This window comes from Taurulus bubalis, assembly GCF_910589615.1.
Source record: "Taurulus bubalis genome assembly, chromosome: 6".
NCBI classification, from domain to species: Eukaryota; Metazoa; Chordata; class Actinopteri; order Perciformes; family Cottidae; genus Taurulus; species Taurulus bubalis.
In genome coordinates, this window is record NC_136594.1 from 13,582,199 (window position 1) to 13,595,944 (window position 13,746).

General features: G+C 41.6%; 1 protein-coding gene across 6 annotated transcripts in view; it reads right to left on the reverse strand.

Moving 5' to 3' along the window:
- rims1b (regulating synaptic membrane exocytosis 1b) overlaps positions 1 to 13,746 on the reverse strand; it is a gene marked incomplete at both ends in the record, with an annotated part of 69,741 nt that overhangs the window by 30,340 nt on the left and 25,655 nt on the right. For all 6 annotated transcript variants that reach the window (XM_079219466.1, XM_079219465.1, XM_079219463.1 and 3 more), the window contains 2 exons: positions 5,365 to 6,257; positions 6,654 to 6,949. In XM_079219466.1, the coding sequence (XP_079075592.1) occupies positions 5,365 to 6,257; positions 6,654 to 6,949 (1,189 nt within the window). The remainder of the gene's footprint in view (positions 1 to 5,364; positions 6,258 to 6,653; positions 6,950 to 13,746) is intronic.

The window sequence follows — 13,746 nt, forward strand, 5'->3', positions numbered from 1 at the left end:
TATATATATATATATATATGCAATCTCTCTCTGCTATTGACATATTCTCTTGTCACTGAACATTTGCCATGAATATCACCCTACAGAGCAATGAATAAGGAGGATGTGATAGCAATTGCGGGAAAGTAAAAGGTTCTTTTTTATTTGATCTTTCCCTTGGGGTGAGAATACGATTTTATAGAATACTGTTTGTATTGTTTAGATTTTTGAGGAAAGCAAATGGGGCTGATTTTATGAAAAGAATACTGATAATTACTATCTGGGATCCCAACTTCAAACTATTTGTCTGACAACCAGGACAAAAGGTCCTATTCATGTACTGGTAACATAGAGGAATGAGGAAACTAAGTAGCCTTGGCTAGTTTAATGTTATGACATGCAATAGATCACAAAGTACTTCAAATGAACTACTTTTAGCTGCTTCAATATATGAGCATTTATGTAAGTATACAACATTATACACTGTATACGTGAGACTGCTGTTTTAATCAGTGCTATTGTTGCATAGTAGCGTTCGGCCACGAGGGGCAGCACTGAGCACTGCAGCCAGTCGGTGAGCGATGTCGAAACAAGCCCCCAGGAAGAGCTCCAGACGTTTAACCAAATTGTACACGGTGGCCAAACCGTGGAATTACAACTTCTGGGTCTTCACAGGGTGGACCCTTCAAATCATTAGGTCATAAAAGTTGCAAATGCACTTATAGCCGAATCCAGAGTCATTTCCGTAGACATAATGAAATGTTCGGCTGTTCAGCCGAGCGGCTGGCTTAAAGGAAATGCGGGTGTGCTTTCTCTATGGGCCTTTTTCGGCTTCATGTGGCTAAGCAATTTTCCTAGGAATGAACAGGGCCCCACTTCCAACACTGTTTCCAGTTTTCTTAATACGCCCATGGGTCGAACACTGCGCTATCTTTGATTTTACGTGGTTTATAATAACATTACTGATTGGAGTAAATATTTTTTTGTTTCTTTGCACCAACATAATATGATTTTATCTACCTAACTAAGAACATTTCCTGCTCTACCATGCCATGAGGTTGTTGTTGTTTTTTGACATTCTTCTCATAAAAAAAATTCCCCAATGATTTTGCCAGATCAATGCTGCTTTCAGCATTAGTACACTAGAGACTGACATCCGAATAAAATCAAAATCATCAGTGCTTAATACCAGAATTTGGCAAGAGAGTTAAAGCAATGGCTTACTCTGGTGCTCTACATTGTGAAAAAAGACAGACGACAAATTCTCAAACAAGTTAACGGGCAGTGTTACAATTTAAATTTTTATAGACAGACACAATGCCTTATGATTGAGCAATGACTAAGTTCGTTCAACTTTAAAAGAAAATCTCTTTCCACATCATTGCTAATGCTCTCTGCGCCAGCACATACAGTATGCTACTACAAGTTCTACATCTGGGCACCTTTGAAGGGATTCTGGTAAATGTAGGTCTCTCACACACACACACACACACACACACACACACAATAGTGGCTAAAGTGCATTGGGATGCAGCACCATCCCAACAGCACTCCTCTTCCATTTCCTTGGCACATTATCACCTTGGCATTCTTCTTTACACCAAGGAAGTAACATAATTACATTGAATCACTCCCTGCTTCCATTTGACTTCAAACTGAGTTAAACCTGCTGTCTCATTAAAGCCTCATTCTCGGAGATACACTGGTATATCCGGTGGGACGCAATTTTGTTGGGCAGACTGGGAAACCACAATGTAAACACTGTTTACAATAATCCTGCTAAGAGGATTTTTGGAACATATACACAACTGTTTCTGCATGAAAATTACATAACAACATCCTCTTATACATCTGTTTTGTGAGTGAAAAAACAAAACAAAGCTTGTAATCCGAGCTATGTGCGCACATTACCTCAACAGTTGTGCTCTGCATCAATCTCAGTTATGTTGACATATAGTTGAATGCTAATGGTAAATATGGCTTGGCTGTTTACTCCTATATTGTTTTTATGCTATGATGATCACTGGTTGGAGTGGAGCATTTAAGTTTTTTATGTATACTAAATCAGTGATTGTAATCCAATGAAATGTGCAGACAGTCATCTATTGCATGTGAAATCCCATCTACCTAATTTATAGCTTAATAAAGCTCATGCTTACTGTTAGAGATGCCACTTTATCAATAGATCTAATATTGATCATTTAGTGACTATAACTGTACACAGCATAGTGTCACAGCAAGTTTCACTTCCTCGTTTGTCTGTCGATTCTTGATAATGTTTTCTGGGTCCACTTGATGTCAGTTACACAGGTATAAATTACCTATTTGGCAAAACAGTTCTGCAGCCATTGACCACATTAACCACATTGAAAAACGGGAGGCTGTGCGATGTCTTTTTATGTTTTTTGAATGGCTCAAACAACCCTTTCACAACACAGTAAGTCATTTGACTCAATAAGTCACTAATCATTTTTAAAAACAGGTGTGTAGGTGGCAAACTGCCGTAAATATCCCAATTTAGATGCACATCCGAATGCGCTGTATTTGTCCAAAGAACGCTCCTGAACACCAGAACAATATCTGAATATTCCACATGTCCTAATTTGTAAATGCTATATTTAGAATAAAAACAAATTCTGAATCTCCAAACGAAGTAAGCTGTTTACACGACCCATATCAAATTTTGTATATTGTCATATTCAGATATTAGTGTCCATGTAAAGGTAATCAGTGTGACAATGTGAAAGGGGTCTCTGCTAGTGATGAACCTACAGAGAATTGTCAGTTTTTACAAAGCTTCATATTAGGTGCCCACTCTTACCACGGTCATCCCCCAAAAAGCTTTGGAAGCCCACTGTACACTACCTGCTCAGCAGCAAACAGCCGACAGACACAGTTCACAACTAGCTGGTGAACATAGTGGAACATTTAACAGCTAGAGAGACATATTTCCCTCAGGAGTTGGTGGAGACTTAAAACTGTTTTAAACGGATTTAAATGTTGAACCTGGTTTTGCCAGTTTTTCCAAAAATATGATTCCATTTGACAGCTAATTTGGATCTGTAACTGCTCGATGTGTAAATAAGCAACGCTTTGCTAACACGTTTGCCATATCAATTTATAGAAATGTTTTCAACTAAATTCAACATTAATTTTAATAACATTTTCAGAAAACACCTTTGACTAACTACTTGGGGTGGGGGAAAATCGATTCTTAGATGCATCACAATTTTAAACAATTAGGACTCAAAGCAGAAAACCTCATCATCGAAATTTTCAAATTCAAATTTTCAACATTATGATCACCTGGAACAATTCTGTGACACCAGGCTGTCCGCTTCCCTGGCTCAAAAGCTAACGTATTGAAGCATTTTGTGTCTTCTTCAGCCCAACTCTGGAAGATTGAAGCGAATCATGATTTTTTATATTGTGAATTATTACAAATATACAGTGTTGTAAAAATGGCAGATAAACAAAGTGATAAAAAATAAATCATGTATAAATGTTGATGCATCAAGATGAATCAATAATCATTTTATAATTGCATCGTAGCCCTCTGAATCGGAATCAGGTGCCGAGAGATTCCCACCCCAACGAACTACAATTATGCAAACGTTAGAAATTGTCAAATGAAAAATAAACATTTGTTGGCACTATCTGCATGGTGAGGAGGAAAAGGACAGATTAAGATCAAGTAATAAGTAAGATTAAGTGCCAGTCAATTATGACAAAAAAAAAGTGGGGATTGTGATGGAAATATGGCATTCATTATTCATTTTTTATAATTTGAGGTTGGTTGTAGTCTAACACTTATGCCTATCTTTTAATTGTGAGACCGTTACACTTTAATTATGAGGGACTTTATTGCAGGTATCACATCTAAACACCCAGGCCATCTCTTGACACCAAAGCATCTGTTGCTGTCAGACTATCACATCTAGACTAACTAATGTAAGCAGCTGACATCAACCATTTCAAATGCCATTTCTTATGAAAAACAGAAATATACTTGCCCATCTGAATTAACATATTGCATCTATATAGGTAAACACGCTGCACATTATCCGGCAAAACTTACTTTATTCCACAGATGAGGGAAAAAGGATGAATTCTGTTTTGAGGCCCAGCTAGCTAAAGAGTGTTTAAAACAGCTAATAATCCCAATCCACACCATCTACCCATTACCAGTCTCTGAGTTAGAGTAATCTGGATTAAAACATCTGGAACAGGCCCCTCCTGTGACCAGTGACAGAGATAAGCTGATGGAGCACAGCGAACTCTACCTACTGCCTCTTGAATTTAGACGCTCTCCCGTGGCTTATAGCACAGCCTAGCATCACTTCTCCGACAGTGGTGAGCTGCAAAATACACAGGTATCGAGAAGCCGGCGGTGACCAGGCAGCATGCAACCAAAGCGAGGCTTGATTGCAGTTGGTGGTCCATGGGTTGCTGGTGCAGCTGGCTGTTTGCGAGGCATTACATAGCATGCGAACCACTGACCTAATTCCACAAATCTGCTGGCCTAAATCATAGGGACTCTTCAAATAAATGAGAGCTGTCCTGGGAGCGGCAGGGTTTAGCCACAGTACAGAGGTGTAGATGACACACAGTAGTAGTAGATAGTAATTCACAGAATGCTGGGTGGGTCCTTCATCCTATCACTTATCGTATAGTTTTACAGTCCCAATTTAGAATGTGCTGGTTTTAGAATAATCTTCTGAGCCCAAATATCTCTCTGTGTGTCTCTTTGTGTGCACATTATCATAATTCTACTATCAAGGTTATTTTAGATGCTAACGCTAGGAAAGAATAGCCATGAAGTGTAAGAAGAAAGACGCTGCAATGGAAAGGAGCTTTACCATGACACTTATTTTACTCAGCTGTTTTAGGTCAATCTTTGAAGCCATCTATCACCCGAGAAACATTTCTTTCCGAGGTGTATGTTCATTTGTCCAATCATTTAATTGGGATATTTCTATCCTTCAAAGCATTAGCTGCAGGTCAATTACCAGCTACAATTAGCCTCTAATGCTGTGCACGCTGCACTGGGTATACAGTAGGTAATGCAGGCAAGGCCTGAAAGTGCTCTTGACAAGATGAGATAAGAATACAACATTTGCAGAGATTAAAGGTGCATTATGATTCAGGTAGACAGAACGAGGATCATGTGTGCAGATTAAGGATGAGCGTGTGAGCTAGGTCTCCATGTGAGAGCTGCAGCAGCTCATTAACAAGTTTTAGTGCGTAGAAAATGAAAGCTGTGACTTACTATAGGGAACAGTGTGTAATGTAAGGAAAGGGATATCAGCAAACAGTGCAAGGTATGCAACTGTGGATAGATTTAGCTTCATAAGCTAGTAGAGTGAGCACATCTGTCTGACTGACCTTTCTCGCTGACGCTTTCCATGTCCACGTCCTCACAGCTGGTGTACTCGGGCGTGGAGCCGCCTTCCTCCTCTGAGCTGCTGATGGACATCTGCCTCTTATTGACTCCGCGCTTGCTCTTGTATGATCGTGGAGGGGGCGGCCGCAAAGACTCCGACTGGTCCGAGCTCTGAGAGTCCTTCCTCAGCAGGCTATCCCCACCCTTGTCCCTTGGTGTCCGTGTTGTACCGGGCTCCAGGCGGCCTTTGTTCGGTCCCCAATCTGGAGGCACCGGTCCCCCAGGTTGGGGTCCTGATCTCAATCCACCTCCTGCAGGTTGAGCTCCCCCTCCAACCCCCACGGTCCTATCCATAGAGAAGGCTCGGTGGTTCTCCAAGAGGGCCTTGTGGTCTCCCTCCCCACCTCCACCTCTCCTGGCTAGACGGTTTTCAGGCACCCCCCCTCCTCCTCCGCCTCCTCCTTCAGGCCCCAGTCCGACCTCGTTGATTGCCAGATCACTGTGTCGTCGTTCGTGGCGGACCTTGGACACCTTAGCATGCATGCGCATCTCCTGTTCCTCCTTCTGTGGTTTCACCGGGTATCGTGCCAGGTTGGGATCACTACGGTAACGGTTTTGGAACTCCTCCTCGCGGCGCTGCCGCTCCCTCTGCTCCTCATCCTCTGGGCGTCTCCGGTGTGTTTCTGAACGACCCAAGTTCCCCTGCCCATCCTCGTAGTCCTGAGAATGGATCTTTTCCAGCCTCCTTCCATCTCCCAAACGTCTCTCTCTGTCCCCAGGAACAACTCGCTCATCCAGGGATGACTGAGATGGCAACTTCCCAGCAGGTCTTCGGCCACTACCCCGCCCCATGCCTCCCTTACCATTTTGTTCATGGAGGGAAACTGGCCTTTTCCTGTGGGAGAAGAGGATTAATTATTTCTACATTTACAAGAACAACAACTCTTATCTAACTAACCCACTGGATGAAAACAAAGGAATTGAATCAAAGACCTCTCAAGACTAAAACATTTGACCTAGCTTCTCCACTGGTTAAGCTAGAACAAACACAGATCTATTCTCTTTTTTTTACCCAAGGGATTAAAAAACAACAAGAGCTTTTGTAAGCAAGTAGTCAAGCTTTCTGGGTTTAAAAAAAAAAAAGGTTTCCCATTCTCCAACTCCCATAATTTTAATGAAAAAGTGTTTTCCCTTTAAATAAAACATCCTCTTCTGGCAGCTACTGCAGCATAAAGATGAAAATGATCCCAGAAGTTGTGTTCAATGTGTGTAAAATAAATAAACGCCTTACTTATCTCTGGGTGGTTCACTTTGGGAGCGAGAGCCGGGCATGGTGTCAGCACCCTTAGCAGCAGTGACACCAGCGGCTGGCTGTGTCTCGTTGGGCGGCCCTGCGTCGGTGCTGAAGGGCGGGGCTTGGGACCTGGAGCGGATTAGCTTCCTGTCCCGTTGGGCCTCACCTCCAGTGGCTGGGTTGTTCAAGGAAGTGCCCAGGCTTCCGGGCCGCACCCCTGACCCCGAAAACCATTCTCCTGATTTGGTGAGAATCTCCTGCTGTTTACGGCACAGGTTGCATACCCACATTACCTACACGGGTTGAAAGGACAAAATTGTTTGCAAGCTGGATTCAGTAGCATTAAATAATAATATTTAAAACATTACATATCTAACAAAAAAGGGGTTAGGCATGCCTGTGACACAAAAATCTGAACAAATTACACAACATACATTTATTTTATTTAACATATTGTTGGCTTCAACAATTTATTCAACCTTTATTTATCCATGATAGTGCCATTTAGCTTCAAAATCTATTTTCCAAAGGAGTCCTGTCCAAAGGGCATAAACAATTGTGTGTCTATCAATTTTCGCAAACACCTTTTAGAGCACCTTTCAGGTCACATAAATGTTGGTAAGCCACCTGTGAAAAAGATATTCCCCCCACATGCTTTTCCCTTCCTCCTTCCTTTGCTACAGCTAATCAAATATTAGAGAGCACTCAGACATGACAGACTGTGCTGTCTCAACATATCCGTTATCTGTGAACACAGCTCGGTGGAGAATGCGGTAAGCTCTGTACTGCTATTTAGAAAAATGACAGAACCCCCTTAAGAGGTCATGTTTCACCCGCCCTGTGGTTATATTGCTCTGAATCTTATTTCATTGTAACCCATGAATAAAACTTCATTTTTTTTGATTGCTCGTGTTGGTGATAAAATAAAATCATCCTTCTTTGGAGGGCTACAAAAAACTATGTAATACTGTAGTGGAAGATGAGGAAGGGAAAATGAAATCTAAATGTATTGTACACTATACTGCATATGTATTGTTTTCATCCAAAAGGAAAAAGATTAAAGCTATTCTAGTCAGTGCATCATCTTTGCACATGCAGGCAATGATATTCTGCTATTTAGATCACAAAGAAAGATTGATGACCAGCAGCCATGTACAGAAGCATATAATAACATTTGATTCTTCATCCTCTAAATCAAACCTTATAGACAACATCAAATACTCACATGTAGCCATGGCTACTGAATCTCACAGCGACAGCACAAAAACAGGATTTATCTCCCTCCGTATTATAATCCCAATGTTTTTCAGACAACAAATCCAAAATGAAGAGGAAACATAGTCCTCACTTGTATTCCACTGCAGGAAAAAACAACAACTCTGGGACCTCCGGAAAACCCCCAAATGTTACTCCTTCACGGCCACTGGGATAGACGGTTAGCCGCCAGTTTAACAGTTAGCAGTTAGCCTTCAGTGCACCAAAGCACATTCATCATGGCCTGATTGAATCCTCGTTGGCGCATGTCCAGACTAATCTAAAGTAAATCAGCTGCCCGCACGGCCCACAGCTGTCGGGCAGCCGCCCAGCCACACATTACAGTCTCTTTCTCTTCGTCTTTCTCCATCTCTTTACCTCAGATGAGGGGCGACAGATTAGTAGTGACCGGTAATCCTTTCGCCCCTCACCATTATTCAACTCATCATCAGATGACAATACCAGGTCACAATTTATAACTTCTAACCCCCTCCTCCATCAACCTCCTCAGTCAGAACACAGGTTAGAGATTACCCCCCGTGCATGATGGGATATAAATACTTTATGTAGGCTCCAATAAAAATGTACAGAGACAAATAAGAATAAAAAAGTCAGATGCATACATGAAATTTGACCTCTGTATTTAAACCATCCTAAGCCTGTGGTCTGCTGTAAATCACCCTGGGAGCAACTTGGGATTCAGTGTCTCGTTCAAGGAAACTTTGAGATGCAGACAGTAGGAACCTTGTGGTTAAGGGAAGACCCACTCTACCTGAGCTACAGCTGCCCCAAACATGCCAATCACAACCCTCAAACTTCAGCCAATACAAAATGTAATTAAATTCGAAACTGTTTAAGCCATTTTTAACTCCTAAAGGCTAAATAAGATGGATTTTCCGGAAAGAAAAAAAATGTATCAATTTATACAGAAATATACCCTCTCAAACATCACTTATGACCCACAACAAGTGTCTGTATATACAGAGCATCGGACAATTTTTATGGAACTTTCTTGAACGGTTTGGCTGCATTATCAGGTGCCAAAAAACTAATAATAATAAAAGAAGACTCCAGATTTGGACTTTAAAAAAGGGCTTTTTAGAAGATTTTATTTGTATTTTTCTATAGGTTGCTTTGCTAGTTGCTGCCAGTGAGGAGGAGTAAACGTTCTAATCCACAAACGTAATCCTTGAATGAGAGCGTCCTATAGAAGCAAGGCACATCCTGGGACGACTGTTAATGGCTCAGTGTGTTCTCAAACCAAAAAGAGACATTCAAAACAGATCTCATTTTCTAATGACTCGCCTCCAAGTATTAGTTATGTTCTTTAAAGCCTGCACTGTATGGGGGAGGGTAGTATAAATAAGTTACAGAACAAATGGGCACACACACACACACACACACACACACACACACACACACACACACACACACACACACACACACTCACTCACACACACACACACACACAGGATATAATACATATAATCCTTCACTGTGATTGTGCTCTGTGTTCCTGGATAGCCTGAAAGATATTGTAGGGGGAATTAATTGTGTGTGAGTGTATGTGTTTATGTCCATAAGACGCAAAAGCCCATAGTGTGTGTGACAGATGCATTTGCAGTAGTGCTAGCAGCCGGACCAGGTGGAGCATGATGCCAGACCCTCAGCTAAACCGACCAATCGGCTCCCTTCGTCCAGAGGCAGCCCACTATAGTGTCACCTCGAGTTCATCTCTTCACTGCAGAGTGCAAAGTGCTGTGAGAATGTCTCTGTGTCTGTGTGGTTATGTGTACAGCAGTTATATTATATGTAGGACATTTCTGAAACCTTCTTGCCTAGAAGAGTGTGGCGTGGGCGACTGCCTGTAGGCGAGATGTGTGTATGCTTGTGTGTGTGTGTGTGTGTGTGTGTGTGTGTGTGTGTGTGTGTGTGTGTGTGTGTGTGTGTGTGTGTGTGTGTGTGTGTGTGGAGAATAAGCAGTGCCATCTCGCTCATGTAATAATGTCAACCTCCTTCTGCCTAAAAAATTTGCTTCTCCATGGTAACCAAATCAAGGAGAGCCAGTGAGAGAAAGGAGGACAACACAGTTTTTGTGTGTGCGTGTGTGTGCGTGTGTGTGTGTGTGTGTGCCTGAGCGTGTGCGTGTGTCTGTTAAAACTGAGAAAGAGAGAAACAGAGTGTGCGAGTCAGTGCTGAAGGACAATAACAGTAGAGAGAACAAACAAAACCTGCACAAATATTATTTAGACTGCTTCAAGTTACCATTGCATTTTCTATCTGATATTAACCTGAGCCTCGATTTCCTCTCCTTCCCTTTCCTGTCCTCACCTTATTTACTTTTAATTTCTCTCCCTTCATTTCCTTGCCATTTATTTATTTTAGTTTCCTTTCATTTTTTGTCCTTCACATTGTGTTGTCTTCTTCTTTAATTCCTCTGCTCTCCTTTATTCCTTCCGGTTCCTAACCTTTCCGCTCCTTTTTTTTCCTTCCTTGTCTCTGCTTCTCTTTCCCTCTTTTACCTTCCTTTTCATCCTTTAATTCCAGTCCCTCCCTCTTCTTACTTTCTCTTACTTTCTTACATCTCTCCTCACCCTCTAGCTCAGCTGACACACCTGGCTGACTTGACAAATGAAGACACCACACACCTGTCACTCATACTTCTCTATCCCATACTCCTTTCCCTTCATCTCCCGCCCCTAGCACTGCTCCATCCATCTGCTTACAAAATAGTAATGGTGTGCGTCTGCAGCTCTGCCAACAGCAGCAGCATTCAACAGCAGTTCACCACGAGAACAGCATTCATTTAGGCCCGAATTGTGTGAACATCAGCTTTTCCTTAAATGGGCAGAATAAATGGGAGCCTTGGGGGTGGCGAGGCAGTGGGGAGGGTGTGTTTGGCTTTCAGTGAGCGTGTGCAGTGACCCTGCCCTCAACACACAAACGCACACACACACACACACACACGCACACACACACACACACACACACACACACACACACACACACACACACTCACACACAACTCGACAGAATGACATATGAGGCAGCGCTGGGTGTAAACTGCCATCGTTCAGGGAATGGTAAATCCTGAATGGTGGGAAGAAAGACGACCGCAAAAGACATAATGCTCCATTTCCTCTAATAAGGCAGTAGATCAACTCTGCAAACAGCCCAAATGCATTCAGTGGTGAGGAAGCGTGGAAGGAAAGCAGAGCTCAAGATCGTTCTAGTAGTGTTCTACATATACTTTAACAACAAATCATCCAACTTTAATAACAAATACTGTACAATAAATGTAGCTGCACTCTAACGCGACACATATAAGCTTGTCTTGATCTGACGCCTCTATCAGCAGGATGACATCATTTATTTGTGCCTTTCAAAATTGTTGGTGTGGTTAGGGTTAGGCACAAAGGTGACATGGTTAGGAATTGGTTTAGCTCGAGTCAAATAAGTCCTTTGTTAAAGTGGCCATTGCTCTTGCTTATCACTATGAAGTAAATGTTGACTCTACATTGCTTTTACTTTACAATTATGCCTGCCATCTGTCGAATCAACCGGGAAAATGAAGGCTCCATTTACGGAATAATAGGAAGTGCGTCAACCATAACGCAATCAAAACAGAAAGAGGACTGCGCTTTTGTTTCTCTCAGTAGCTATCAGTAGCTATCTGCAGTTGCCAAAAAGTATCAATGTACGTCCTTTGCATTTACTATCCCCAGTAGTGGTATTGTTGGATGGTTGTTGGTAGTTGTTGGGCTCTGAGGAAAACGGAAATTGATCTGGTTGTCTTTCCGACAGAGACACCAACAATAATACCACTTCTATATCTACATCTGACTTCCGGAGCACATGCTCTGAGCATTTAATATTGCGTAACATTTCACACATAAAGCAACAAAAGTGTAGTTTAGATTATACTTTCTATAAATGATTAAGTTAAACTTTGTTTAAAAAGTGTTGTTGCGTGACTGAATGGTTTTTGCCTCGTCAGACTTGTTTGTATCGAGGCCCCCTGCTTTCACAGATCTCAGCAATTAATGTGATGAACACAATGTTAATATTACTGAAAAGAATCATGGCCAAAACTTCTAATCCGCACGTGGGCTTTCGCTTTTCACATATGACTCTTCAGTGATGGAGACAATAATAGCATCTGTCACAGCATTACGAAGCACTTCACAAACATCAAACACTTGAGCATGTTGCTATTGGCTTTTGCCAGATCCAGTAAGGGATGTCCTATTATTAGACGTACAGGCAGTGGCTGGGAAGGGATATAGTCAGCTCCAAAATCAGGCTTTGCTAAAATGTTTGTCAGGCTCATAAGCACATTTGTTTGTAGTCCAGGAAATGTGTGCAGTTGCATGGTGGTAGAAGAAAGACAGGAGAAAAGAGAAGACAGACAGGGTCAAACAGTGATATGATTTAAATGGAGATGCTTTAGAAATGGACAGTTGAAGGGAACAAAGAGTTCACGCAGGCTACTACGGATACAGTGATGTATAATAAGAGAGGAGTGGAGTGTGCGGAGGAGTTGTTCGTCATATAGTACTGAGAAACATGATTGTGAATATGCACTGCATCCTCCTTCTGGTAAAAAAAAAAGTGCTGTGTCAGCTTAATGCAGCAAGATATACTCTGTGTGGCTGTATCAGTGCAAATCTGAGTCTCTGTGTTTTGTGTTATTGGTAAACTGGAGGGATTGAACTAATTCAAATCACACAGGGTACCAAAAACATACAAATAAACATAAAGACTATAAAAGGGGTTCTGGTGTAATTTGTGGTTTGAAGTGAAACTGAATTCAAATTAAAATGCAACATATTTCGAGAAATGTTTGGCTCATTGTGAAAATATGAAGTCGAGGCTGTGCATGGGTGTGTGTTAGGACCCAGCGCCTGCCTGCTATCCACTGGGAGGCAGTGCTCCTCTATAAAGCAGACAGATTGTCAGCGGTTTGGTCAGTTTCTGGAAGCCATCTGGAGCTGACATTGAACACACATAAACAAACACTCAGCCATTAACACGCTATAGCACCAGCAGTAGCAGGGCAGCTTGACAGAGAGGGCTATGAAATACAATTCACCTTCACACACTTCAGAGCTAACTTAGCTTACTAGCACGTACTGAAACTGATTTAAACTTAAGCTGCTGGCCTTTCTTTAATGATTTTATTTATTTTGAAAGCAGCTCAATTTAGTTCACAGTACTGCAATATAATTTGATCGATTTTGATACCTGAACTTACGAATCAGCCAATACTGTAAGTGCTGATCCAATATAATATCAGTGCGTTAAATACAATTTCCTCTCTAATATCTATTTTATTTTGCTGTGAAAACATACCATTCAACAACTATATCTATTCACATTTTACAAGATTACATTTGAACAAATATAATTACCCTCGCCCAGTACTTATGTTTACTGAATAGAGCCACAAGGCATCATCATGTAACTCAAGGCAACATCCGTACAAGAGATGTTAGCTTTGTTATTTAGCCAAGCAGGGCTGAGCTGCCCAGCTGCTGCCAACAGCTAACATTAATTATCTCTCCTCCTGCAGATTTAAAAAAAAAATGCTGTTTACAATGTAGCATTATCAGGAAAAATATGTGCAAGAGTGTTTAACCACAGGTGTGTAGTTTGCATATGTGCGGTACCAATCGGACAGGGTGTACGGATTGGGTAGTGAGTGTGTTGTTGTCCCTGTGTAGGATAAGTGAGCTGATACATTATATGATAATGTGATATCAAATGTCCTGCTTGTATGAGTTCAAATATACGACGTACTGTGTCATGTTCTAAAAGCAGACAATAATATCAAAGC